The 27,220-nt window shown below is 53.8% G+C and overlaps 2 protein-coding genes across 3 annotated transcripts in view; both read left to right on the top strand.

The window, feature by feature from the left end:
• Positions 1-16,525, top strand: LOC102936572 (glycolipid transfer protein). Its single transcript, XM_037878744.2, has 5 exons — positions 1-234; positions 12,057-12,118; positions 12,922-13,055; positions 14,421-14,571; positions 15,525-16,525. The coding sequence occupies exons 1-5, from the start codon at positions 132-134 to the stop codon at positions 15,705-15,707; spliced, it is 633 nt and encodes a 210-aa protein (XP_037734672.1). The 5' UTR covers positions 1-131; the 3' UTR covers positions 15,708-16,525.
• A 5,892-nt stretch (positions 16,526-22,417) lies between these two features.
• TRPV4 (transient receptor potential cation channel subfamily V member 4) overlaps positions 22,418-27,220 on the top strand; it is a 48,684-nt gene continuing 43,881 nt past the window's right edge. For both annotated transcript variants that reach the window (XM_037878786.2, XM_037878785.2), the window contains exon 1: positions 22,418-22,596. The gene's annotated coding sequence lies outside the window, so the exon portion shown is untranslated. The remainder of the gene's footprint in view (positions 22,597-27,220) is intronic.

Raw genomic sequence — 27,220 nt, 5'->3', positions numbered from 1 at the left:
TTGGGCGGGACGGGACCGCCCGGCAATTGGGCCCCGCCCTGCAGAGGCGCTTGCCGCGAGCGCCGCCCCGCGCGCTCAGTCGAGCCCTGGCGGCGGGCGGGCGCGTGGTGCCGGCGGCCCCGTCCCCAGCCATGGCGCTGCTGCTGGAGCACGAGTTCCGGGTGGTGCCGGCGGACCGGGAGATCGAGACCGGCCCCTTCCTGGACGCCGTGGCGCATCTGCCGCCCTTCTTCGGTGAGGGGCCGGCCGGGGCTGGGGAGGGGGAAGCGGCCCCCGGGGATTGGTCGGAGCTGGGGGGGAGGAAGCGGCCCCCAAGGGGGGGAAGTGGCCCCCGGGGATTGGCCGGCACTGGGGGGGGAGGAAGCGGCCCCCAAAGGGGGGGTGGTGGGGGAAGTGCCCCCCGGGGATTGGCCGGCACTGGGGGGGGGAAGCGGCCCCTGGGGATTGGCCGGCACTGGGGGGGGGGAAGCGGCCCCCAAGAGGGGGGGTTGGGGGGGGAAGCGGCCCCTGGCGATTGGCTGGGGCTGGGAGTGGCCCCCAAGCGGGGGGAAGGGGAGGTGGCCCCCAAGCGGGGGGGTTGGGGGGGAAGCGGCCACTGGGGATTGGCTGGGGCTGGGGGGGGGGAGTGGCCCCCAAGCGGGGGGAAGGGGAGGTGGCCCCCAAGCGGGGGGGTTGGGGGGGAAGCGGCTCCTGGGGATTGGCTGGGGCTGGGGGGGGGAGTGGCCCCCAAGCGGGGGGAAGTGGAAGTGGCCCCTGGGGACTGGCCGGCACTGGGGGGGGGGGGGAGCGGCCCCCAAGGGGGGAGGCTGGGGGGGGAAGTGACCCGTGGGATTGGCCAGGGCTGGGGAGGGGGGAGACCTGGTGAGCCAAGCTGAGCCCCCTCGCCCCGCTGGGGCTGCGGCTCGTTCACCCTCCGCCCGCTGGGCCTGAGCTCTCAGTGGTGGGGCGCAGGCAAAGGGGAGCCCTTTGCCCCCTGCCAGGCGGCTGGGCCTGAAGCTGAACAGACCCTGGTCCAGCCCTGGGGTGCTGTGGACACGCTGGCCCCGAACGCGCCCTGTGCCCTTGGGCCCCTGTCCCGGGGAGGGGAGACGTGTGCCCAGGTCAGCCCTGGCAGCCCAGCCCGGGATAGACCGATGTCGAGCACAGCTGCTGCTCTGCCTTGGGGACGAGTCCGACCCAGTGGCCTGTCTGCGGATAGCCCACAGGGTGCATCTGCCCCGGATATCTCTCAAGTCTGAGCCATTTTCTCACAGCAGCAGTTTTGCTAGCTCAAGGATCCTTCTCTCGGCCTTTGCCCTGCAGCTCGCTTGCTCGCTGTGCCCTCGTGTACCCAGCCTTCGCAACAATGCTCGATTTTCTGTTTCAGGTAGTGTCAGGATGCTCCAGGCTGTCTCGGATGCGCTCAGTTAGACAGAGGGTCAGACTGTACTGTCTGGCACACTGTGCTTATCGCCTGGAGCTGAGTCAGGAGACCTTGTACCAGATCCTCAGCAGCTGTGTCCAGAGAGGTGTGAGGGTTAGCAACACCCGTGGGAGTTTGTTGGAGAGGCTCTGTGTGGATGGGAGGGTTCAGCTGGCTCGTTAACTCTGAGTTAAGGCATTTCTAGCACTTTGCCAGTGCACTGGCTCTGGTGTTTCATGTGCTGCCTTTTAAATGTAAGAAGGAAAGTTGTATTAGGGAAAATGGTGTAATTAATGCAGTACAGCTTGTGTGTACAGATGAGCCCTTAGATGGCTGTACTGCAGTTAAAGATGTACAGTGCCTAGCGTGGATCAGCTATATTGGTATAAAGCTGCTTATACCAATTATAGCTTATTGCTGAACAGGAAGGCGCTACAAGGGTGTGAGCAACACTTGACACAAAATGTCAACACCTTAGAAACGTAATATGCCAAGGCCTAGTCTACACCAGTCTTTGTACCTGCGTACGGTCTGGCTATGCAATGAATTTGTACCTGAGTGGACTGGAGAGAGGGGGACTATGGAAAATAGAAAAGCTTGGCACACCCTTAACATTACCTAAACTGCTTGCCCGACTTCAGCTCTATAGCACAGCCTGTCAGAGAAGGCTTTCTCTCCGGCTTGTGGGGGGGGTGCTGTCACCGATTAGTTTAAAAAAAAATTACTGGGGTTCCTTTCAAGGGGTTCTGCGGTTCTGCGTTAATTTACACAGCTCTGTAACGGCATATGGGGTTCTTGTAAGACATGGTTACATCTGCCAAATGCGCCGAAACATGGTCACCAGTTTAAGTGTGTGGAGATGCCATGGTCTGTTTATCTAGGAATCTCACGGAGAGTCCTGTATTGATGGGTCTGCCAGTATTTCTGTTAGAAGCTTTTACTTTCTGGGGTTTAAAGCACTGCTTGCTGCTTCTGGCCTCAAACCCAGCACAGCCTTGACCTAAAAAGAGGGCAGAGGGGAGGGCTGTTTGGTTTTCATGAGCATGGGAGATTTGGCTTGTGGTTCTGTTACAGTGTCCTAAGAGGAGGGGCACAGTCAGGTGTAAAGTTACGATTCTCTCTAAACTCGGACTCTGATCATGGCAAATTTTTCCAGCACTTCTCCCAGATCTTAATGTATTGGGAGGTGGCTGAGGTGACTGTTAAACAGAAGTCTCCCCCTTTAAAATTCATCTGAATTAGTTGCATTAGAATAAGGTGAGGGGGGGTCTGAAGGCAGCATTTAAGGCTACATAGTGTGTTGGGTCCACAGGGGCTTTGTAGGGGAAACTCGGTGTCCAGAAAAGTGTATCTGGAAGAGCCACAGGACAAGTGAGTGTTTGCCTGACCCCAGGAAAGGGCATCAGTAGCCTTCCATAATTTCCGTGACCCCCTCAAGGAAAGGGGGATTTGGGGTTATGATATTCCTCCTTTCCCTGCTCCCCCAAATCTACTGATAATACTCAGGCTTGTGGTTGGACTGTCTCCATTTACAAGAACAGCCCCCCACGCCCTGGCATTAAATATCCTGATGGCGCTTGGGGAAAAGTGCATCACAGTTATTCTGCCTCAGCTGGAGTTGGCAGCACCCCCTGTAATGGATTTAAATGGGGGAACATTGCCCGGTCCCCAAGGAATTGGCAGTCTAAAGCATGTCCTAGAAAACGAGCTCCCCAGGCATTGATGGGACGATACATTGTTTACTTGCTCACCCCAGGGGAGTTGACCAGTCGGCCCCAAGGCTTGATGCAGGATTTATGGGTGACTTTCTCTGGCCTGTGTTCACAGGAGGTCAGGCTAAAAAAAAAAAGTCTACCTGAAATGTTGTTCTGCTTCCTGAGACAGACGTTCTGTTCCACGTGAGAGCTGGGGATGGGGCTGAGTGCGAAGAGAATGCAGCTGTTAGCAGGCGAGTTTCTGGATCAGTCTTGTTCAGTGATTGGGATGTAAGAATGGTTTCCCTTTCTGGGCTGAAATCTGCATTTCAGTTCTGAGGGGAAGGGGACAGTTCTCAGGACTTGGCTGGTGAGTGAGTCAGCTGAGCAGGCTGCAGTGTCAACTAAGCAGGGATGTTTAAAGTAAAACCCCACTCTTCACATCTGCAGGACAGGGTTGCAGCTAAAGCAGGACAGGCTTTATGATTATTACTGTGGCAGGAAAGGAGATAAAGACCTGGCACAGGCTGTCATCCTGCCCGAGCTTTAGGACTGTGGTGAATGCCTGATTGAGAATTCATGTGAGGTTTGGGTACGGTGGATCCTAACTTCCAGGGATTCCTGGAAGATGCCTCCTCTGATCAGCTGATCCTCAAGCAGTTAGGGCAGTTAAACTTCATACCTTGGGTACATCTGCCTTCTAAAGCTTTACTCTTTCACCCCACACAGAGGTGAATTCTGCTTCCCTGTGCTGTTCTATAACAGGTCATGGGGCATCTCTTCTTGCATGGTCTTTGACTGTTTTCTCATCATTTCATCCATCTCTCTCTCCCTAAACCGAGTTCTCAATCCCACAACATTTCTCACGACTGTACTTTCTGTAAAGCTTTCCCTCCTTCCCACCTAGGCACTCACAAAGTTTGGCAATTGTACCCCACACCTAAAAGCCAGAGGATTTAAACTTACTAGCCAAAGATACTGACCAGGGCAATATCCAGATGAGAAGCCAATTTCTATGCCCCCTGCCTTCTCAGGCTACTTCCACTGGAATTCCAACATCCTCCTCTTTGCAGGCTTTTGCAGTGGAGGGGGGTCTGCGACTCTGCCTGTCTCCTGAACTCAGGTTTTGATCTGCCTTCCCAGTGGATATCTCCAGTGCTTGCCTCAGCTGTTAGTCATTGCCCAACTTTTTACTGAGGTGACTCACCAACTGCATTTTGTCTTCCCCTGCTGCTCCTCCTCTTCTCAGCCCTCCAGGGCCCTGCTCTCCCCTCCCTATACCCCCAAGCCTCTTGCTTGGCTTCCCCCAGCCCTCCCTTGCTCTTGCTCTCCTAGCCCTTCCCCCTTCTGCAGCCTCAGCCAGCTCCTCCCTCTCCACTTGCTGGCTCCAGCTGCGTCCTTTGTGCTGCTGCTGCCTGGATCCCACTTCCCTGGCCCAGCAGCAGTGAGTGCAGCGGGGGAGGGGAGGAGAATGCTTCCAGAGCATGCATGGGGTGAGGAGTGACATGGGAGGGTAGTGACAGGAAACCTACCTACACCTTTCCTGTAACCCCCTAATAGGTCAAGAGCTGTCATTTGTGGGAGACTGACTTACAGCTCTTTTGAGCAGCAGTGAGGAAGCTGATTTGATTCTGTTAGTTTCATTGCTGTCCAGAGTTCTGACTAGCAGCAATAAAACTGACGGAATAATTCAGTTTTCACTCTGCTGTAGCTTGGCAGAGGCCTTGGATCTGTAGGACTGCATCAGTTCCCTTCTGCTTGCATTTGCAGAGTTATTGTTACAATCATGGGGGCTAGAATGGAAGTTTAGATTCCGCAGCTGTTGCGATGGTACTTTCCTAGGAAAGCTGCCTGCTTTCCTGAGCATGTGGGTTTGTCCTGCCCCAGTAAACTAAACACGTTTTAATATAAATGTTTGAGAGCCAAAAGCATTAGGTATGTTCCTGCTTGGCTATCTGTCCTGCAAATTACTCTGTACAAGAAAGTAGAATGCAGCATATTCGGAATCAGGCCAGTTCTCAGATAAGTAGCATGCTTCATAATTGAGTGTAACTGAATCTTGTCACCAACCCTGCCCTGTTTATAGGAAGGTTTTTTTGTTGAAGTTGTTCGTGTTCTCTGTGTATAAATCTCCCCGCTGTATTTTCCACTGAATGCATCCGATGAAGTGAGCTGTAGCTCACGAAAGCTTATGCTCAAATAAATTTGTTAGTCTCTAAGATGCCGCAAGTCCTCCTTTTCTTTTTGCGAATACAGACTAACACGGCTGCTACTCTGAAACCAGTGATACTTTGCTTTCTCTTGTGGCATGGTGTCCAAGTGAAGGAGGCATCTACCCTTGGGTCATTTTGTGTGCGATGTATATAAAAAGAACTTGTGCAGTGTGCTAACAGTGACTGTCTTTGGAAGGCTACCAATATTTGTCAGTGAAGGGAATCTAGAGCAAGAACTACGATCCCAAGCCCAACTCAAAACAATAGGAGGTCTCTAAGTTGTGACTGCTTGTGTGAGCTGCGGCAGTTACTAGGTGTTGCTGTTGCTATTGTTCTGATCAAGAGGAAAAATCTCCAAGGTATGTTGCACTCTGTAACATGAATCCATCCTTCCAACCCAATATTTACTCTTACGTGATTTGGCAGCATAAGCATGACTTAGGTAAGCAGTGACAGGCAGGGAGGTGAATGACTCTAACTGGATAGGAGGGGAAGAACAACTCTTTTCTTTAATGGCTTGGACAATGCAGGTAACAGCAGCACAAGAGCAAGCATTAACCTTTCTGCAGTGCTGTGGGGTGGGAAGTATCCTGGCAGCATCCTTCTGAGTGAGGCGGGAATTGTCTTTTGACTGACCAGGTTGGGATGTGGAACATAAATTAAGTGGAACTCTGCTGCTCTGGTGATGGGTGCCTTTTAAATGTATATAATTGTTAGTGACTTGTCTGTGGTCTACATCAAGTGGGTACCGGAGCCAGGGTTAGTGCCTGGGCATTGCTGGCTCCATGTTCTGTGTTCAGTCCACTTGGTCACGCTGTATTCCATTGTAGGCCTCTCCTGTTTGCCCCGCTGCATTGTAACATGCTGAGCTCCTCCTGGCTGTTGGAGGCCAGTGGATTAGGTAAAGCTGTTGGAAGAACATCGGCTATTTCAGCAAGAGATGCTACTGTATGACCTTGTTCCGCTCATGTCTGAGCTTCCTCGAGTCAATGGAGGGAGTTAGGGCCCAGTAGGATGTCACCATTTACAATACTGCTGAAGAGTTACTCTTATGCCATCTGTCTAAAACACCAAACAAAAGCCCCTCTGAGCTCCCTGGCTCTGCTGAACCCCTTGCCCAGAGATGGACAGGGATGCTCGCTGAGTGAGAGAACCTCTGGTCAGTAGTAAAGTTGGCAACCCTGACTGGGTGCTGTTTTACACCTGCAGCCCTGGAATCTGTGATCATACAAAACCTCCTCCAGCTTGGTGTGGGGAGGGTCTAGAACAGTCTGTGTGAAGGGAAACCCCGTGCCACAAAGCAGCGGTGTAGAAAGGGCAGCAGAGGCTCCATGCTCGTCTCGGTGGCTGTCATTTCTCAGAGTACAAGGGAAAAGCTGTTTTTCTTCTGGCAGCCCCATAAATGTTGTCTATGACAGATGAATGAAGGCAGGATTTGGCTTTGTGACTGGAGCCAAGTTAACAGTTTGGTTATAGAGTCTAGCACTGTTCGCTGCCTGTAGTGAAAACCAGTAACTTTGAATTCACGTGGGGGGAGCAGCAGATCTGTTGAACAAAAATGTCGCTCTTTACCAGGCCCCTAGCTGCGTCCCAGTAGACTGTTTGAAATATGATGCATTAAAACCTCCCCAAGTACCAAGCAGGTCTTTAGCTGGCACACCCATCATTGCTATTGGCCTGCGGGGAGTGCTCATGGGTGAGAACCAAAACTTCTTACAAAGGGATCATCCCACATGCGGTCTGACTGACTCAATCATATTGTAATCCAATGACTGGTTGGGTTGCATCACTGGACAACTCATGCAGTAGAAGGTTAATTGGCAAAGACCCCATCCAACTGGCTAAACTACTGAGTTGAGAAAACTGCCGAAGCACACAGTTCAAACTCCCTTGAGTCAAACTGGTCACTGTAAGAGCCCCCTGGGCTAGCCCAACCACATCAGAGAGGGAGCTGAGCAGCAACACAAGACCATGATTTAACCAAGGTCACCTGGGAAATCAGGGGCAGTGCCAGGGATAGAACCCAGATTGGAGTCCGGTGCTTTAACCAAAAGACTGCTGTCCTTGTCCTGTTCCCCCTCACTCCCGGGTCACTGGAAGCTTGGTCTTCTGTGCAGTGACCTTTATAGTACTTCATAGCTTCTGTCCCTCCATAATACTAGAGGTTGGTTGAGTTCTTAGGGCACTGTCCCAAATCAGGCTGGGGGAGGACTTTGTTAGGGTGCTGCTGTGGGAGGGCAGCTTGATAGACCAGATTTCAGCCTGAAGTGAAGTAATGGGCATGTATTGTCACTCCAAGAGCCTTCTCCATTTCCCAGGATTCCTTTCCTTGGGTCAACCCTTCAGGAATGCAGACCAGCTTTGCTGTGTGAGAGGAGCAGTCTGTCTCACACCAGCAACCCTCAAACACAGCATAGGGCAGCCAGATGATCCTGGCAATAGGGGCTTGTCTTTATCACACTGCGACGTTACTGAGCTCCCAACTCCCTTAGTGCAGAAAGTGTTGTGTTAGGGAGCAGTGTCCAGAGTAACCTGCATTATAGACACAACAGAACCACAATGAAGCCATTAGCAGCCATCTCCTTCACAAATCCCTGTAATGATGGTCTTATGTAACCACTGACACATCTGCAGCATAATTTAAGGGCTTGTTTACAATTGCAAGTTAATTCGGATCAAAGTAGGGTGTGGATTTCAAGTGTGATCTGTTCTGGAATAACTCATGTGTGGACAAGCCCTAAAAATCCTGATTTTTATTAGGCCACAATGAATGGCATTGGGATATTTCAACACGGGATATTCTGCTGTTAAATTGTGAGCAAATCAAGTGTCTGGTATAGCACAACCAGGAAAGAGGGCTGATTATCCCCCTCACCCTCAGCTTTATCACCAGCTTTTCCCGGATTTCTTCCTGGGATGAAATAGGAAGGTGGCACCTCACTAAATGGCATAAAAGCTGCTAGGGTCAGGCAGCCAGCAAGAGTCAATATGCCACCTTCTGGGGCGATGAAAAGCAGAAGGAAACGGTCTGAGTAACTGAGCTAAAACTGGTAAAACAGGAATGTGAAAGGCAGCGCAGTTGTGTTCACAGGACAGGGTTTGTGCTGAATGTATCCTTGGACAGGCTGCTGCAATAGGTGCCTTTTAGATCTTATGGGAGCAAGAAGCAGCTTATGGCTGTAAACTCTGGGAATCTACACCCGCAGGTTCTGGGCAGAGCTTAATTGCTGAATTAACATTTTCCTATCAAATAAAGCTGTTACAAGCTAACCATGTAGTTTAAAACCTAATGGATATTCATTGGAAGCTGAATAAATCTGAAAACCTTTGTTTCAGCAGAGCACTAATAATTGCTAAGAGTAGTGCTACAAACATGGGAATCCAAAAAGCGGTCAGTGATTGGAGCATAGACAACATAAGCCAGACTGCTGTGGAAAGAATTGGACACCATAACAGAGTCTCAGATATAGGATGATTTCCTAGAAGGATCTGAATGGTTCTGTTAGATGCATACCCTGCTTCTTGCCCTTCCTCTGAATTTTGCTTCTCTTCTTTATCTTCTTCTAATAAATGTTTTCCCCTTCAGTTTCTCTGTATGTAGAATAAGGCAGAATAAGATTTAAAACTAGTTTGTTTTTTATAAACCAATTGTGAACTGTAATGCAAATGATTGATATGCTGTATAATCAAATCTTGAAAGATTAGATAGCAGCGGGTTAATATGTTGAGAAGCTTGCGTATGGAGGGATGGGGGGGCTGTATGTGTATATTGAAATTTATAACAAGTTAATAGTGGGAAGAAAGAAACCGCTTGTGGGCATGTCCGGCTGTTGGAAAGCAGTGCCCCCCCCCCCCAGGATGGCTGCTGCTTTGGTTGATTGGGATCTCACCACGGCTGTCTGGTGGCTCCCTTCTGGGCAGCCCTGGGCCCTTTCCCCAAAGTAGAATGGGCTGTGGGGAGCCAGAGAAGGGGTTTTGCAAACAGCGCTTTGCCCACCTAACCCACTATCTCTGCATGGAGGGTATTCGTTCTCAGCCCATCCCGCCGTGGACGTCACTGCTGCTTTGATCCTGCCGGGCCCAGGTTCCTTCTGGCATCCTGTCCCCCCTCAGCTTTCCTGACTACTACCTGGTTCTCCTCCCTGTCTGGCTGTTCCTGGAGGGGATTCTGCTCTGCTCTCCATCTTCTCCCTCTGCACTCTCTGGGTGAGCTCACTTGCACAATCTCAACTATCCTGATGCCGAAGGCTCAGGATCTGCCTCTGCTCCTGACCCGTCTCCCTCCAGCCGACCCTGCACCTCGCCCGGCTGCCATCTCCTTTGGAAGTCTGGCTTTCAGCTTGAATGTAGCATGACAAAGCTGTGCCCGTGTCCTCTCCTTTTCAGCTGTTGCAATGATGGACTGGGGCTTCTAGGTGCTGCAGTAATGTATGTCCTAGGTCAGACTCCTCTCCCATCAGTGTGTTGTGGATTGGGGGTGGGGCGCCTCAGGAGCTTGTCCCATGGAAACAACTAACCAGTTCACTTGTCTAGCGTGGATGGGCTTGGCGGTCCCAGGTTGCTGGCTCATAGAGTTTCCATAGCCTGTTAGGTATTTCCATCGGTGGGGGAGGGGCAGGGGTGTCATGAAATGTGTACATCAATGTTTTTCTAAGCAGCTGGCCAGCCCCATGCAGAAAAATCAGTGGGGAGTGTGGTACCCAAGGCACACTGCCAGTGGGGATTACACTGTACCAGGCTGCCCCAGCCCCTGAGGGGCGGGCATATTGCGTGCATTGCCCCAGTTGCATTTCCTGGGTTGATGCTCTTTAGTGGCAAACCCGGAGTGCTGATTCGGCTGCCTTTCCATGTCCTGATGTCAGGATGTGCAGTTCTCAGGCCACATCCATCTCTCATTGCACGGGTGGAATCTGTTGCTAAGTTAAATGTCCATCAGACAATAGCTAGTGTCCTGTTCCAGGAGCTGCCTCAGTGGTCATGCTCCTGACAATGTCTGCTATTGTGGGAGAATTGCGTTACAAAAGTCCCCCCGCTAAAGCAGAGTATAAAGCAGTATAATGGCTGTCTTGATTGCCTGCCACTATAAATGACTTGCTGTATCTTTTAATTAGATGCATTGATTTTATGGAAACCCTTTGTTCGAACTCCATAAGTCACAGTACAGTAACATAAACACCCTTCAAGTTGGGTAAAGTAGTGAGATGGTGTGAAAATGGTTCCCAAATGCTTGTGGTACCTGCCCACATGGCCCTCACTGCATGAGGGCTCTGGCCCCTGGTGCTCTGCTGGGCTGTCCTCTGGAGTAACTTTTTGCTTTAGGTGAGATGTTCTCGAGAGCTAGCCGTGCAAGTGTGCCAGGGCCCTTCCCCATCTCTGTGCATAACTCTGGGGATCTGGCTGAAGCACAAGGAATTAAAGCTTCAGGCTTCGATAAAGGGAATTTGATGAAAGTGAAGTGCAGGAGCGTCCTGGGCAGCCATGATGCTGACCTGGCTCTGTCTTGCTTTCGTCATTCCCTCTTTCCCATTGTCAGTGTGCTTCTGCCCCGGCCTGGTGGGAGCACTGGGAGGGTGAGCGGGATCTCAGTCAGCCTCTGGTGCCTCCGACACTGCTGGGAAGGGGCTGACCGCGGAGCTGGGGTTTTCTGCCTTGCGTGCTTGTCCAAGTGAGACCCCCCCACTCCTGGTCAGTTTCAACCCAATCTAAATTCAGGCCCGTGACCTAGCAGTAAAGGGTCTGTATCCCTTAGCATCTCTGCTGGATCGAAATATCCTTGCCAGTCCTATGCAAATAAGGTCCAGGATTTCTCTGAAGGATTGTTCAGGGGTCAGAGAAATGTTACACGGTAACTGAAACATAAATAACAGTCGGTGGCGCTGCCCTTCAGTTAACCAGCCTTGATTAAAATAAGGTTCACAACAACGGAAGAGAGGAAGTAATCCGAATCCATAGATTGCTAAAACCTGGTGTGCCTTAACCTCATGGTAACTAGTGTGTGAGCTGTCCCAAGGGAAGAGCGCAATGAAGACATGGCACTTCAGTTTTATAGTGAGGTAAGCTGGGCGTGGCCAGCGCTAGACACTCACCTGGGGTTGACCTCGTGGTAAAACTAAAGTACATTGTTGTCCCTGCGTTCTTCCCTCCGGACAGCTCATGCCAACATTGCTCCTTTTGAGTAGTGAGGACAAGGCCAGAGAGTGGGGGCTGGGAAGTCAGATTCCTCAGCAAAGGAAGGCATTCAAACTGGGACATGTGTAAGCTTGCTGAACAGCTGACGAGAGACAGCGTGAAGATGAAACTGGGGAGTCTAAAGTGATGTGGCAATACAGCATTACCAAGCTGACTGACTGCCTTGAGCATTTTGAACTTAAGCAGGACTCTCACTTCCCGCCCCAGTAAATTGGTGGTACTGACTAATAAGAGCTGAAGCTGAATTGGGTTGTCCCCGAAGTGCTGTGAAGATAGAAGCAGTAGAACTGCCAGTGATTTTTTTTTTTTTTGCCCCAAGTGTGTGTGGTTATTTATCCACTGGACACCCCCTTTGTAGCTTGGCTGTTTGCAGATACCTCCTGCTTGTTTCACCCTGGCTTGTTTGTACCTGTGAAATGTTCTGGATCTGTTGCCTTTGGACTGTATTTCAGAGGTATCTGGTTGGATGCCCTGATTCAGGGATCTGCTCTGTGACACACACTGGCTCCTTCTGTTGGCCTTCCTGACACACGCCCTCACTTTTTTCTTTTTTTCTAGATTGCCTTGGGACACCAATAGTGTATTCGCCAGTCAAAGCAGATCTTGCTGGAAATATCAAGGTAGGAAGGGGGTATCCCTGAGATCCGATTCTTCAAGACCTGTATTCTCGTGGTATTTGCACCATGCCGCCAAACTCCAACACTAAAGGCTACAGTCACTAATTGTGCTGTGCTGGGGAGACTTGAATAGGGCGAATTTCTCCATTGTGAAGCTGTCAGAATGGCAAGCTGTGACTTGGAGACGGAGAAGAGGGGGACGCTGGGTTTCTGAACCCCGTTTCAAGCAGAGGAGCATTCGGTCCAGGGTTGCTTCTTGCTTTGTACCCCTGCCAAGACCTCTGTATAAGTTCAGGATGGACACTGGCTCTTTGGTTTCTTTCCACCGGATCTGGCTCTGCGTTGGCTGGCCTCTCTTCAGTTAGCTGCTTCTGCTTGAAATCCCCACTGTGCCTAGAGCAACGAATACCAGGACCAGAGTTGGCGTGAGCACCAGGCCAATGTCTCCAGTAGGCCTTGGGAGTATTCTTAGTTACATTGCAGTCATAAAATGGGAGCCTCTTCCGGATGGAGCCTGTGGTTCTGTGGATTTGGGTTTCCAGCAAACATGCTTTTTGGCTAGTTCATCCCTGACTTCCCCGTGTATACAGCTGTGATGCTGTCTACCAATGTTAAACACCTTGAATTTGGATAGATACTTAGACCATTTTCCCTCCTCCTCCTGCAATGTCGCTGTGCATTGCTAAGCTGCCTCTAATGGGAGTGCAGAGGTCAGCGCTGTGCATTTTAATTGCAATACACTCGTTTTTAAGGCTGTAGACTGCTTTCAGGCAGAGCTCTGAAATCTTTCCTTTGGTCAATTTCAGAAAATCCGAGCAGTTTATGAATCCAATCCTACCAAGTTCAAAACGCTAAAGAACATTTTGGAAGTGGAGAAGGAAATGTATGGACCAGCGTGGCCAAAAACGGGTGCAACGCTGGCACTAATGTGGCTAAAAAGGTGAAATGTGGATTCTGTGGCTGTTGCACACTTGTGGGTGTAACTCTCTGGCTCTCTAGACTCACGTGCAAAATGCTGATTTCACTACAGAGAATGAGTTGTTCTTGGTTCTGGCCTAGTTAAAACTCTTTTGCTATTAATTTGTCCCCCTCCAGTATGTCTGTCACCTGGTAAAACAATGCTGCTGTCTTCCATATGTACAGTCTGTTCTAGCACAGTGGTTCTTAACCAGGGGTCCACAGCCCACCTGGGGGCTGTGAGCTGGTTTCAGGGGGCTGCGGGGCCCCACGGCTGAACCTCAGAGCCCCAGTGAGGCTGACCTTCCCCATAAGAGTGAAGCCAAAGCCATGAGGCTGAAGTTGGGACCACCCTACCCCTCCACCCAGTGCTTGAAATCTGGAGACCTGAGGCGTGCACACCCCCCCCTTCCCCTCCTCTCCCTGCCCGCGGTGGGCTGAAGCCTGATGCCCCAGCGCCCCTGCAGGGCTGAAGCTGGGAGCAGAACTGCTAGGTGGAAGCACAGAGCCCCGAGCCCTGGTGCCCCCATGGGTCTAGAGCCCTGAGCCCCTGTGGGGCTGAAGCTGGGAGGATAGCCAGAGGGAGCCCTGAGCCTCTGCGTTTCCAGTAGGGCTAAAGCCCCAGCAGGGCTAAAGTCAGCAGAGCCATGGGGCTGAAGCCCCTAGCCCTGGCACCCATTGCAGGCTCTAAAGCCCTGTGCCCCAGTGGGGCAGGACCCAGGAGCGGAGCCACAGGGCTGAAGCCCCAAGACCCAGTGCATCTCCTTCTCCCCTCTCCTCTCCTCTCTCCCCCTCTCCCCCCAGGGGCTAAAGCTATGAGAGGAGCCATGGGGCTGAAGCCCAGAGTCCCAAGCAACCCCTCCCAGTGTCTGGAGCCCTGAGGCTGAACCCCATGGCTGAAGCCAGGAGCCCTGAACTTGCCCCCGTCTCCTCTGTCCCTCCCCTCACCCCCCCAGGGCCCTGGAGTTTTTATGGTATGTTGGGATGGGGGGGCCTCAGAAAGAGAAGTTTGGCCTAGACCGTGTGTGTTCCCTGATGCATACATGGCTGAAATGGTAAATTCTGGAGAGGGCCATGTGAAAACCCTGGTGCAAGAAATCCAGAGTCCTGGGACAGGCTGGCCAGCGATCGGGGCCTGCTACAGCCCCAGCCTGTTAACCTCCCTCGGGGAGGTGTTTTGAGACTGGTACCATCGGTGACACTTGCAGGGAGTTGCCAAGCTGGCAGATGCTGTTTCTCTCATAACTTGGGCTGACAGGTGATAGTTGAATTGTGAAATGCCTGATGGACCGCTGTGTGTCTAGTGCAAACCTCTCACGCCTGTTCTGTGCTCTTCTCGTTCACTCAGGGGCCTGAAGTTCATTCAAGTTCTCCTGCAGAGCCTTTCAGATGGCGAGAGGGATGAGGAAAACCCAAACCTCATCCGAGTCAATGCACTGAAAGCCTATGAAATAGCCCTGAAGAAATATCATGGCTGGATGCTGCAGAAGGTCTTTTCAGTGAGTGCTCGCCTCCAAAGGGAACGGGGGAGAGACGCCCAACTGACAGGGCGGGCCAAGCTCCAGAGGAGCGCTTCATGGTGAAGGCTGCTGGGAGTCGGTGCCCAGATGCTCACTCTGTAAATGCCGTTAGTCTCGCCTGCACAAGGAGTGCAGGATTGGGCGCTGATCTGCTGCTTCTCCTTGGCTTGGCTGGGAGGGGACACCATTTTCCAAAGTGTCTCAGGATTTGGGAGTCTGCTGACACACCATAAAGGAACCTGACTTAGAGTGCAGAGCTCCTGCCTGCTGAAAACCCAGCCCCTGGGCCTCTGTCACGAGTCACTCCTGGAAATCCTGGCCAGTGGGTGCTATGTCTGGGACCCCCGCAGGGGACCTGTGGGCTCTGGGCTAGTATCCCTGATCCCAAGGACATGCTCAATTCTGAGTAGCCAGTGGGGTTGCTATCCAAGTTTGCCATTGTAGACGCTTGTCACAGCAACTTCTGTGTGGCAGGTTATTGGTCTCGGCTGCGCTTGTAAGAACTCACTTTGGTGCAGAGCTGGGGGTGTTCCACTCGGGCGGGGCGGGATGGGCCCTAATAGAGCTAATGGGAGCCTGGGCAAGGCAGTGGAAGTTGGTGGTGGCTGACGGCTCGTCGGTAAAATGGAATATGGTGAGCTCAGAGGGGGTGTCTTGGCGGGGCAAGGGAGATAGTGCTGATTTAATCTTCTATCATGGGGAAGTAAATTAAGCAATTTAGAAGGAAACTAAGTTTTGCACCTGCCTTTAGCTTTAAGACTTGTGGGCCTGTTGCTTAAAGGTGCTGAGCCCATGCAGCTTCTAGGGCACATATAGCCCAAGATAGGGGCTCGTTTTATCGTCCGTTTGTACAAAAACCAGTGTGAACTCTGAAGCGCACCAGGTGTCTTGCCTACCTCTGTTTCATGACAAGTGCTTTCCCCCTCTCTTAGGGATCCGTCTATGCTCTTCCATACAAGTCGGATTTACTGAAGGCTCTTGAGAAAGGAAAAGAAGTGAACGAGGAGGAGACTCTAGAGAAGATCCACCAGTTCCTAGCGAAAGCCACTCCTATGCTGGATGCAATTTATGACATGTACGCAAAAATGAATGCAGAACTGAACTACAAAGCTTAACATTTGCACAGGACACCTACCACCAAGTATAAAGTACACACTACCTTAATCCTAAAGTGGGAACCCTAAATCATTGAGCACTGGGGCTCCTCCCGTTCATCAAGTGACTGATTCCTGGCCTGGATGTGGAAGGAATAGCCTGGTTTTCTATAGAAACAGAGCAATAAAATCATGATTGTATCTCAAATCTTCATGGAACTTCAAACACCTATTTATCAACTGGGGAGCAACGAAACTTTCTACTCTTAACATATTTCTTTAAAACATGTCTGGGGGAATGAGGTGTAACTGACAACAATGCTTAGCTGCTGCTATTGTCTGGCTCTGCCTCCGCCTCAGTTTTCGATAAGCGTGTATCTTACGAAGATATTGGTGTATAATTTGGATTTTCTGTATATTTAGATACCATAGGAGTTTGTACTCTCATTGCAGCAGTTACCTAAGCTGTCCTGTGCGCTGAAAAGAGTGGGGTTAATGTAATTAAACAGCTTGATTACACTGAGTGACTAAGAAACCTCAAAAATAATGCCAGAAATTTGCAAGAGAATAAGCCTTCAGTGATTTTCCCCCCTCCCCGAATCACATTGAAATCTTGTAGGATTCTGAGTTTTCTCCAGTGTGGGAATGGTTTCTTCTGCCTAACTATTGCTTCAGGGACAGTTACTCCAAATTAAACCACCTGTAATTTCCATATGTCTCTTAAAAATTTTGTTCCAGGGACACAAGTTGCCTTAATAGTGGTTTGCAGCACAACTGAGCCTTACCTTAGGACTTTCGAGGTGGGGGGAGAGAACTTAAAATAAATGCTGAAAATGAAAGATCTGTTTTGAAAATTTCTTTTGATGTCGTCTGACTAGAGAAGTTCCTTCTCCTTTGGTGCCATAGGTACAAAAAATGTCTCCTCACCCACCTGTTCCCTTAAATTTTACATGGAGCATCTGTTTGATAATGCGACGCTTCACTCCGCAAACATCTGGAGTCCTAGATGTGCAGTTAGATAATCCTAGTAGCTAAATTACCTATTTCAGATCCAGAGTCCTTGTATCTCCCCGGCAGATGGGGCTATTTGCTGTTTAGTAGGATCTAGCTTTAGTTCAGCTGACTTATGTTTTGCTATTTAAACTTTATTTGACTGTCCTGCTCCTCACACGTCTGCCAGTGTGGAGGTGCAGAGTAATTGGGGCTCAAATTGCCTGCTGCTTTTTACGGCCTGTGTTTTTTTACAGGACACCTTGGCTATCTTAACTTGGCACAGAGTTCTACGCTGTTGAAAGTATTTCCATGGAATCTAGCTACGCTTTCAGGTACTAGGCTCTGATTTTCCATCCACATGCTCAGCATTAGGAGAAAAAGCGTTGGTTAAAATCTGCCCAGATGCTCATCTGATCCCATGCTTAATACTTTGTTGATCTCAGAGCAAATTTACTGCTGCTGGAACATGCCAGCGCTGTCCCCTGTGAGCTACAGAACAGGGCAGCACCAACCCAAGCTTCCCTTTAAATGTTCCTGGTCTAAGGGCACGCAGGAAGCCCTATTCCATGGAAGGAAGGAAAAGGAGCTCAGTCACAAGCTACACTCAGGCCTTGCCATTTCTGAGCCTGCAGACAGAGGGCTGCTGTCAGCATGGCAATCAGATAGAGAATGGAGCTTGGGGAATGCCTGATGGGAGCGAGAGGCAGCCATCTTACAGCAAGGTGCATAGGTGGTGGGTATAGAAGGGCAGGGCAGGCTAAGCCTCCCCTAGTGCAGCTGGTTGTGGGATTTGCAGGGGAAGTTTTTGCTTATGCCCCATGCAGGGTCCAGAGAGGCTGAGGAGGGGTATATGCTACTCAGCTTCCTGGGTTCATCAGTAATCTCTCTGGAGTCTAGGGGGATTACTGACGAACTCAGGAAGCTGAGTAACACCTACTGCCTCTTGGCTCCAGACCCTGCGTGGGGCATCTCAAAAGCTCAGGTTCTTCAGAAGAAATGAGCCTTTCCGGGGTGGGGTGGGCAGCTTGGGGTCTCAGGAGGGGGAGGTGCAGCACAGCTGGGAGGGTGCTGGCCAGCCTGGGTCTTCTCTGGGGGTGGGGGAGAAGGCTGGGGGTGGCTTAGGCAAAAGGAGTGGGGCTGGGGGGCTAGTTTCCCTGAAGGGGGGCTCACCGGCTGCCCAGGGTGAGGTGTGAGTCCTCCCTGATACTGAAACAGAGCAACTGCACTGAGTGAAGCTTCACTCCCTCTAGGCGGGTCTCTTCTTCCTTCCCCCCACACTCATCCCACGGCAGTGCCACATTTATCACCTCCGTGGCATTGCTGGAGTCCTAGGGTGTCGGTTGTGCCTTGGCTCACGCAGCAGAGGGGCAGTGATGAGGAGCCAGCCCCTACATATGCTCGCTCAACCCGGGGACAAGCAGCAGCTGATATCACCTGGGTACCCCCCTGACCTGAAGAGCACCAGCAGGACCATCCTGTTCTCAGTGCTCCTCTCTTCTCTTCTCCGCCCTCCCCCCCCATGTGTGGTAAGGGGCCAACTCCTCGTAAAGCTGCAGGAAAGTTCTACTCTGTGTGTGAGGAGCACTGCCCACGCTTGCCCTGAGCAGTAAGGGTTCGGCCCTGTGTCTCCTGCCTGGGATGCTGACCAGGGGGGTGATTTCTGCATTCAGCGGGCCGTGCAGAATGTAACCGCTCGTGGAGCTGAAGGGAGACGTTTGCCCATCTTTGGTCTTTCTGTGTCTGACGTGCAAAGATGCAGCCTGTTGACTTCCACAGCAAAGGGCCCTAGCCCAGCAGAAGGAGCAAAGGGGGGTGTAGGTGTATTGAAACAGATTCTAGAGAAATCAGCAAATCCTGAGGGGGGATTCTTTCCCCCAGAGTTTGTAGGTTGCTTTGGGCAGGTAAAACATGGACCCTGCAGGCAACAGGCCATTTGCATGATTCTTACAGCACGCAGCCCTGTACGTGAGTTTGATGCTGTCCAGCCAAAAAGCACAAACAGGAACTTGCAATCTAAGGAGAAAACCTGCAACACTGAATCAGGCCAATAGCCTGGATGGGGTATCCTTGCCTGCAGGCCAGTCCTATGTTAAGGATGGAGCTCGCCTTTCGAAGTGGCTGACTTCGAAATCCCAATTATATTTTTGGTCCTTTGGTGTGAATATACTGATGATCCTTTTTGAGCACCCAACCAAACCCGCTCGCTCCTGAGATCAGCGTTAACGGGGACCTCCCTGGAGAGAAACTATGGGGAAGGAGGCAGCAGTATTGCGTCACTCTAAAGGCGAATGCTGCTGCGAGATCGTGGTAGGAATCCTGCTTTATCTGTACACGGGCTTCTAAAGCAAACAACGATTTGTCAGCCCTCTGAAGGTGACAAGCACGGGTGACCTACGCAAGCAAGGGGCGTCCGTGTTCAAAGTGATTCTCAGTGGAGTTTGGTGGGACATCGCATTATTTGAAAGCAAGGGATGGAATGGGAGAGTGTAGTGCGCACAGCGGTTACAGACACACTAATGATTGGGCCTATCCTGTTCCCCAGTGGGAGCACTGACGCTGGCTGCAGTAGAAGCAGGTCAGGCCCCTTGTCAGTGACAAACGCCATTCCAAGGACGTTCGGAACAGCCCCAGTTTCCAGAGCAATTCGTAAACGGGCCAACGGACCACTGATTGCATCGCAGCACTTGCCGGTGGTCCATGGGCGTCTGGCTGATCCCACTGCACAGGGTCCTCCTTGTTCCCAGCTGTTCTATTAGGTTAAAGTAACCTAAAAATAAACCCCTGTGTTCCTATGCTTGCTCTTGTTCACTTTACAGCCTGGCTTCTGCAGCTCATTGTTCATTGACCAGAATTTAAAAAACCCCGTCAGCCAATCCCAGCTCCCAAACAGTGAGATACGTAAACCGCCACATGGTTAGCAACAGTCTACGCTGTAGTTGGCTAGTGCATGTGATGTATCCCATTCTGCTGTCACCTACTCCAGGGTAAATCCAGCCTGATTTAAACAGAGTTGGTCCAGATTTAAGCTGGTGTAAACAGGATCAGACTTTGGCCCAGTACATTTATAGCTAAGGCAGTGCCAGTGCCGGTATTCAATAACAGTTCTGTCTTCAGCTTTCACCCTTGCTTTTATGCACCAGCCTCAGTCAGACAAAATGATTATCCATTATCGCAAATACATTGTCTGTGGATTCAATGCCATAGGCTCAGTGGCTCCAGCCTTGGCTATGGCAGCCTCTGCTCTGCTCCACGTGGGTACAGAGCTTTGATATGCTTCCACTTTGCCCCAGTTACAATAACCATCAGTGCCCCAGGAATCCCCTCTTCAGACCGGTGAGTGAGTGTGGGCTGGGTGGGCTGGGGACGTTGGCTTGCGTTTGTCTGGAAAGTACCATGCACGTTAATGTGCTATGTTCAACAATGACACCAGAGTTACGGGCTTAATTTGACCCCCTTGTGGATATGCACTGTGAAGCAGTCTTTAATTACATGATCCCATTATTCTTTGCACAGCATGCCTGCCTCATTCAGCGTCCAGGACAGTGCTTGCTTAATGAGCCGCTGTGGACCCGTGCCAAGGGGGTGATGGAGGCACGCACTTTGGGGGCGGTTTCACAGGTCTGGCAGACAGCAAAGCAATGCTGAGATTCAGGAATGCCGGGGCCAGTTCCAGGTTGGGAGCGGGGTGAGTTCTCTAGTGGTTATAGACCCTGCTGTCCATCCAGCAATCCCAGCCATCGCGACTCACCTAAATGAAGAAGGCCTCTGAAGTAGGCATTATATGCATTTACACCTCAAGTAACAAGCACAATTGTGTTGCCCAAGGTTACGCAGCAAGTTGGTAACAAGTCAGGAGAAGAACTCAGGAGTCCTGACTCACAGCCCTCAGCTTTACTTACTAGACCACACTCCAGGTACGTGCCCACGGCAGTAAACGAGCAATTGCTCTTTCCTGGTAGGCTTATGACAGCAGCGTCCAGGGATCGGCCTGTCTGGAACAGAAGTCATCTTTAGAGGTCAATAGGTTTCTTCCCAGATGCTGCATGGTGGCTCCCTATGCAGCACCAACAGCCTAGTACAGTTACCCAGCACTGGGCCTTATTACACTCATGTTAAACAGGTTCCTCAGTTTGCTTGGAATGAAAATTGCTGCTCTGCTTTATCCTTTGTTTGACCATAGCACCCCCCAACGTCCTGGGTGCTGCCCACACAGTGCCTGTCCAGAAGGGACCCCGATCGGCAGCTCGGAGCCGTAGGGGTCCCTGGCATAGACAGCAGAGCTGACAATGCTGGGCTTGGAGCAAGGGGAGAGGAGTCAGGTAAGGGATTACCCCAGCGCTGGCTCTCTCTCTCATAGCCCAAGTTCCCCACAGCCTCACCTCCAGCACCGGGCTCGGTGACACCCAGCCCCACGCAAACGAAGCGAGTCTCTTGATCAGGCTGTTGTAAGCGGGGGCAGGCTCGCACAACTGGGGTGGCCTGGGGTGGGAAGAGCTGGGTGGGGTCCCAGCTTCTGTCACCAGGCAAATCCCTGGATCTCTGGTGAGGAAAGGAGAGACCAAGGCAGGTGTTTCAGGGAGGGGCCTGGGCAGAGCTGGGTGGCTCTTACTTGGCACCTCCTGACCCGCATTCCCATTGCGCTGCCCCTCGTGTCTTTGTTCCAGTCCCCTTCACATTAATGAGCTCCCCTGGAGCAGGGGTGCAGTATGGAAGCAAGGTGGGTCCTGGTCCCCCCAGGCCAGGCACAGAAGAGAGTCTGGAGAACAGGGATTGGGTCCCCCTGTGCCAGGGCAGAGCAGGATCCCGGGTGCAGGGATCAGGTCCCCTGGAGCGGGGCAGGGCAGGGTTGGGGCGCAGGGAGTGGGTCCCCTGGGGCAGGGCCGGGGCGCAGGGAGCCGGTCACCCGGGGCCGGGCAGGGTCGGGGCACAGGGAGCAGGTCCCCAGGGGCAGGGCAGGGTCGGGGCACAGGGAGCAGGTCCCCAGGGGCAGGGCAGGGTCGGGGCGCAGGGAGTGGGTCCCCTGGGGCAGGGTCGGGGCGCAGGGAGCGGGTCCCCAGGGGCCGGGCAGGGTCGGGGCACAGGGAGCAGGTCCCCAGGGGCAGGGCAGGGTCGGGGCGCAGGGAGCCGGTCCCCCGGGGCAGGGCAGAGCCGGGGCCCAGGGAGCCGGTCCCCAGGGGCAGGGCAGAGCCGGGGCGCAGGGAGCCGGTCCCCCGGGGCCGGCAGGGTCGGGGCGCAGGGAGCGGGTCCCCCGGGTCAGGGGCAGGGCAGGGCCGGGGCGCAGGGAGCGGGTCCCCCGGGGCAGGGGCCGGGCAGGGTCGGGGCGCAGGGAGCGGGTCCCCCGGGGCAGGGGCCGGGCAGGGTCGGGGCGCAGGGAGCGGGTCCCCCGGGGCGGGGCAGGGTCGGGGCGCAGGGAGCGGGTCCCCCGGGTCAGGGGCAGGGCAGGGCCGGGGCGCAGGGAGCGGGTCCCCCGGGGCAGGGGCCGGGCAGGGTCGGGGCGCAGGGAGCGGGTCCCCAGGGGCGGGGCAGGGTCGGGGCGCAGGGAGCGGGTCCCCCGGGTCAGGGGCAGGGCAGGGCCGGGGCGCAGGGAGCGGGTCCCCCGGGGCAGGGGCCGGGCAGGGTCGGGGCGCAGGGAGCGGGTCCCCCGGGGCCGGGCAGGGCAGGGTCGGGGCGCGGCGGGCCGGGCAGGGGGCGGTGCACTCGGAGGGAACCTGAGCTGCTCCGGCTGGAGACGCCGCAGGGGCTGGCGCTGGGCCGGGGGGCGGCCCGGGCTCCCTCCCTCCCTAGCGCCAGGCGGGGTGGGGCGGCGGGACTCAGGTCACAGCCAGCGCGGCGCGCCCCAGAGACCCCAGCGCTCCGGGGCAGACGGGCCGGGCCCCATCGGCTTTAGCTGCGCCTCCGCCGGGGAAGCGAACGGAAGGTACCGGGGAGGGTCCGGTCTGCCCGCGGCGTGGGGCTGGGCTGGGCGGGACGCGGGAGACAGAACAGATCCGTCGGCGGGGGGTGGCCGCCGAGCCCGGTCCCCGCCGGGCTGCCCCGAGCTCCTGGCGCTCGGCTCCCTAGCGCGCACCTGGGGACCCCCCCCCGGGGCTCGGCTCCCTAGCGCGCACCTGGGGACCCCCCCCGGGGCTCGGCTCCCTAGCGCGCACCTGGGGACCCCCCCCCGGGGCTCGGCTCCCTAGGACGCACCTGGGGACCCCCCCCCCGGGGCTCGGCTCCCTAGGACGCACCTGGGGACCCCCCTCTCCCTAGGACTCGGCTCCCTAGGGGCGCTCTCTCCGGGGACACACCCTGTGTTGCCGGGGGCAGCATTTCTCCTCTCCACTGGGGCTTTGGCCTCTCTGGGGCTCTGTGCCCGCCCAGGTCACTGTCCAGAGGGAGGGAGCTGGAGCGTGTCGGGGGAGGGGGCTGAGGGGGGGTGTCCGGAGTGACACGATCAGGTCGGTTTCATTGCCCAGGGCGGTTGCTGTGGAGCAGGCTTGGTCCGTGTGTGCGACTGGAACTTTGCTCCAGGATCCTGCCACCTTCCCCTTAAAGCGCAAGGCACCTTTCCTCGCCCTCCCCTGCCCTCCTAAACATGCAGCAGCCTGGGTAGAGAAGTATCCGATAAATAAGAAACAAACCCTCCCTTCCAAACCCTGCTCCGCCCCTGGGGAGAGAGGGAACCCGTGCCACCAGGGAATGCAGGGCTGGCACGGGCGCAGATAGTGCGGTGATTATGGGACTCTACGGAGAACCGCACAGAGGGAGCGGAGACCAGCCCAGGGCTCCAGAGTCCTGGCAGGAAGTAGGGTAGCACTCACTCGTGGCAAGTCCTGTGGAAGGCTGTCCCTGAGGCCGCACCATGCGTGTGGCACAGCTGGGGAGGTGTGTTTCACCCCCCTGCCTGAGGCGGTGGTGAGCAGCGCAATGGTTTCTGCCTGGCTGAAATCTCTGTTGCAGATTGTCGGTGAAATAGCCTCGTGCAGTGACTTTCCCTGCAATTCAGTCATTGGGTGATGGGTGCAAACGCTCCATGTGCTAAAGGCCATGTCACGGTTCCTGGGCTCCAGAACCCCTCTTCAGTGCTCTTCTGTGTCACTGGGGCTCAGCACAGAGGGACTGTCGGAAAAGCTTCTTATCTGGCATCTCTGTGGTGGCAGGGAACAGAGGAGCCGACTCTGCGGACGCCGCAGTGGTCATGCAGGCACCGTCACTGGGCCAGAAGGTGGATTAACGGAGGGGAATAGCTTTCTGGTGCAGCCAGGCGTGTTGTGACAGGATTTGGGATGTGGTGAGGAGTGAAGCCCACAAATGCGCGGCAGGCTAAATCTGCAGCTCTCTGACTGGTGGCGGAGGGAGCTCCTCTTGACCCGCCTGGCGCCACTTCATGCACCATTGCTTTCCCTTTCCTTATGGCTGAGAATCCAGAAATTCACCAGCCAGTTCCAGCAATCTCTCTCTGAGGCCTTATTGCAAACCTAGAGGGATCTATGTCTAATCTGCCTGTCCAACTCATCTGGGTGTTTCTGATACACCCAGCACGCTGGTATCAGTGCGTCCTTCTTCAACTCTAATGGGAGTCTGTCTATCTATCTAACCACCCACCCACCCTGCTTTTCACTTTAATATCTCAGCAACCTTTCAGACTCACCAGATTGTCTGTATGACAACAAAGTCAGCTGGGCTGGTTTCCAGAGCATTCATGTCACTCTGCCGGCATGCCCTATGGCTGGCGGGGGGTGAATCTCCAGGGTAGATTAGGGAGCGTGCTCATTTGGGAGCAATTTGATCAGCTGTTTTCTTAGTTCTCTACAGGAATTCATTGTTGAACCAATTCTTGGCATTCGTAGGCAATGCCCATAAATCTCAAGGGATCCCATTTGCTTGTGCACCCTGGGCCTTATCGGAGCGACTCCCAGTCCGAGGCAGGCCATGCTGTTGTGGGGTCAGACCTCTTTCTTATTGACAGCCAACAGCCCTGGAGACTGAAGGGCGTTATGTCCTCATGGGACAGGTGCAGTGCAGGCTGTGGTTTGAGCAGAAAGTCACTTCGCCAGGCCCTGAAGAGTGGGGAGCTCAGTATCTAGACCTTGGCCTCTCTGCTGAGGCTCCAGATGGGGGTGCTGAGTGGGAGGGTGGGTTTTGTGATGGGGATAGTTCTGAAAGGAGCTAGCCTGAGACCAAAGACTAGTCTGAGACCAAAAACTAATTTCGTAGAGGCCAACAAGCAATCGCTGCAGGAGGTAACATTCGGTCTCTACTGAAGTCGAATTCAAACCAGTGTCCAGAGGTACCAAAGCCAATGCCTCAAGCCTCTGAGCCAGCCGAAAGCCTTTATTTTTATTTTCCAGGAGAGCTGGTTTGCAAGTTGATGGCTATGAACTGTAAATGCGTGAAGCAGAGTTCTCCAGAGCCCAAAGGAAAGCCTATAGCCATTGCATGCCCAACTGTCCTGCTCGCTGGCATTATAATTCTCTATTTATTAAGAGCCGAGAGTGTGTCTAGCGCTGTAAAAAACACAGCAACACAGCCCCTGCCTGGTACAACAGGTCAGACCCAGAGTCCAGAGCCAGAAATCGTTTGTGATTTCTTGTGTTTGGCATTGATAATTATTAGTGTGTTGCTCTCAGTGCTTTGAAGTCTGCAGTGAGATTGTCCCGCTCCTCTTGAGAGGATACATAGACAGTGAAAGTTTAAATCTTTTGTGTCAAGTGTTTCCAAAGAGGAAACACGTCTGTTGGCTCATCAGAGAAGCAGTGGTTTGAATGCCAAGGACGGGAGCGACCCAGACGCTGCTAATTCACAAGGCAGACTGCAGGGGTTCCTTTTTTTCTCCAAAAGAAACTTTGGGACTGTACTAATCTGTGTGTGCCTGGGGAAATGACGGTGATCAGCGTGCACGGCTCTCCCTTCCTGCTGAGTCATGTGGCATCAATGGCAGGTCAGTCTCATTCTGCCCTGGCGCTTCTCATGCAGCGGGTGGGGCCCTTCCAGCCTGGGGTGCCGACCACCAATGGTAACTCTGGATCCAAAATTGGAGCCTGCCTGGTGTGTGGCTTGCAGCTCCCCCAAGGTGGGTCACTCACCACCTTTCCAGTTTGATCTCAGGGGCAAACCTGCAGGCAGTGTGGAGAAGGCTGGATATCTGCTGGCCTGTTTGGATTTGGAGCATGCATGGGTCAGTCAGTCTCTTTGGAAATTTAAAGCCAAGAATGGAGCCCTGTTACCACCTGGCTCCATGCAAATTGCAGCCCCACGGGCAGTCAGCTTGCCCCAGCTCCCAAGGCAGGAGCGGGCAAACTATGGCCCTGAGCCTCTCCCCACGCCCCAACCCCCTGCCCCAGCCCTGATCCCCCTCCCGCTTTCCAAACCCCTTGATCCCAGCCCGGAGCACTCTCCTGCACCCCAAACCTCTCAGCCCCACCCCAGAGCCTGCACCCCCAGCCAGAACCTGCATCCCCTCCCGCACCCCCACCCCAATTTTGTGAGCATTCATGGCCCGCCATACAATTTCTGTTCCCTCAGGCCACAAAGTTTGCTCACCCCTGCCCCAAGGGAAATAGACCCTCTGCCCCCACCCAGTGTCCCATCTGCCAAAAGCCTGTGCAAATAAACAGGCCTCTGAGTGTGACCGAAAGGTCAACAAGCTCCGGGGACTGAGCTGCAGAGCTGACAGCCTCTAGCTGATAGCGCAGTGACTCTCAAATCGGGCTCCCAACTGTCCTGACATCTGGGGCAGAGAGGGGATTTCAGGTGTGTCCACAACCCGAGCTATATAGGTCAGAACGTCCCCCCTGCAGGGCACCGGGGAAGGGACTGGAATGCAGAGCAGACTGCAGGGCACAGCTGTGACAGATGCCCGCCCCAGCGAGTGGGCAGCTGCAGTTCCCAAGTGCCCCTGTGCAGAGGGTATTGTGGCATTCGTCTTTAGAGGTGGCAGGGTCCTGCATCGCTGCGGGGAGGCCCTGTCCGAGGGAGAGGTCGGGTCTCCCAGCCGAAGGCGGAGGCCCCCGTCCAGGGGGAGAGGTCGGGTCTCCCAGCTGAAGGCGGAGGCCCCCATCCAGGGGGAGAGGTCGGGTCTCCCAGCCGAAGGCGGAGGCCCCCGTCCAGGGGGAGAGGTTGCCGTCTCCCAGCCGAAGGCGGAGGCCCCCGTCCAGGGGGAGAGGTCGCTGTCTCCCAGCTGAAGGCGGAGGCCCCTGTCCAGGGGCAGGGGTTGCTGTCTCCCAGCTGAAGGTGGAGGCCCCCGTCCAGGGTCTCCTAGCCAAAGGCTGATGGAAGAGAGCCATTTCTGCTATTTGGTCTCCTAACAGCAGCAGTGGTCTATTTCCCAGTGTGATACCTGGGCACGTTGACACCATGGCAATCCCAAAGATATTTTACCAGCTTTAACACAAGTTGTGCTGGTGGCTTGACAGACGTGGACAAGTGTCTCACCAGGAACTGGACTAAGACCATCAACTTGCTTCACAGAGCAGCTGGGAAGGAGCTGGAGCTATAACCAAAGGAGCGGAAAGGGGACCAGGAAGTCAGAGCAAGGAATTTGGGGGACTCTGAGGAGATGG

Source organism: Chelonia mydas, chromosome 15 (assembly GCF_015237465.2).
Source record: "Chelonia mydas isolate rCheMyd1 chromosome 15, rCheMyd1.pri.v2, whole genome shotgun sequence".
Lineage (NCBI taxonomy): Eukaryota > Metazoa > Chordata > Testudines > Cheloniidae > Chelonia > Chelonia mydas.
This window is presented reverse-complemented; position numbering and strand designations above follow the sequence as displayed.

Bases quoted from the DNA above. Each gene is read 5' to 3' on its own strand.
- LOC102936572 (XM_037878744.2), top strand. From the start codon at position 132: ATGGCGCTGCTGCTGGAGCACGAGTTCCGGGTGGTGCCGGCGGACCGG. The intron at 12,119-12,921 runs GTAGGAAGGGGG...GGTCAATTTCAG, and splicing joins ATCTTGCTGGAAATATCAAG to AAAATCCGAGCAGTTTATGA. The intron at 13,056-14,420 runs GTGAAATGTGGA...TCGTTCACTCAG, and splicing joins GCACTAATGTGGCTAAAAAG to GGGCCTGAAGTTCATTCAAG.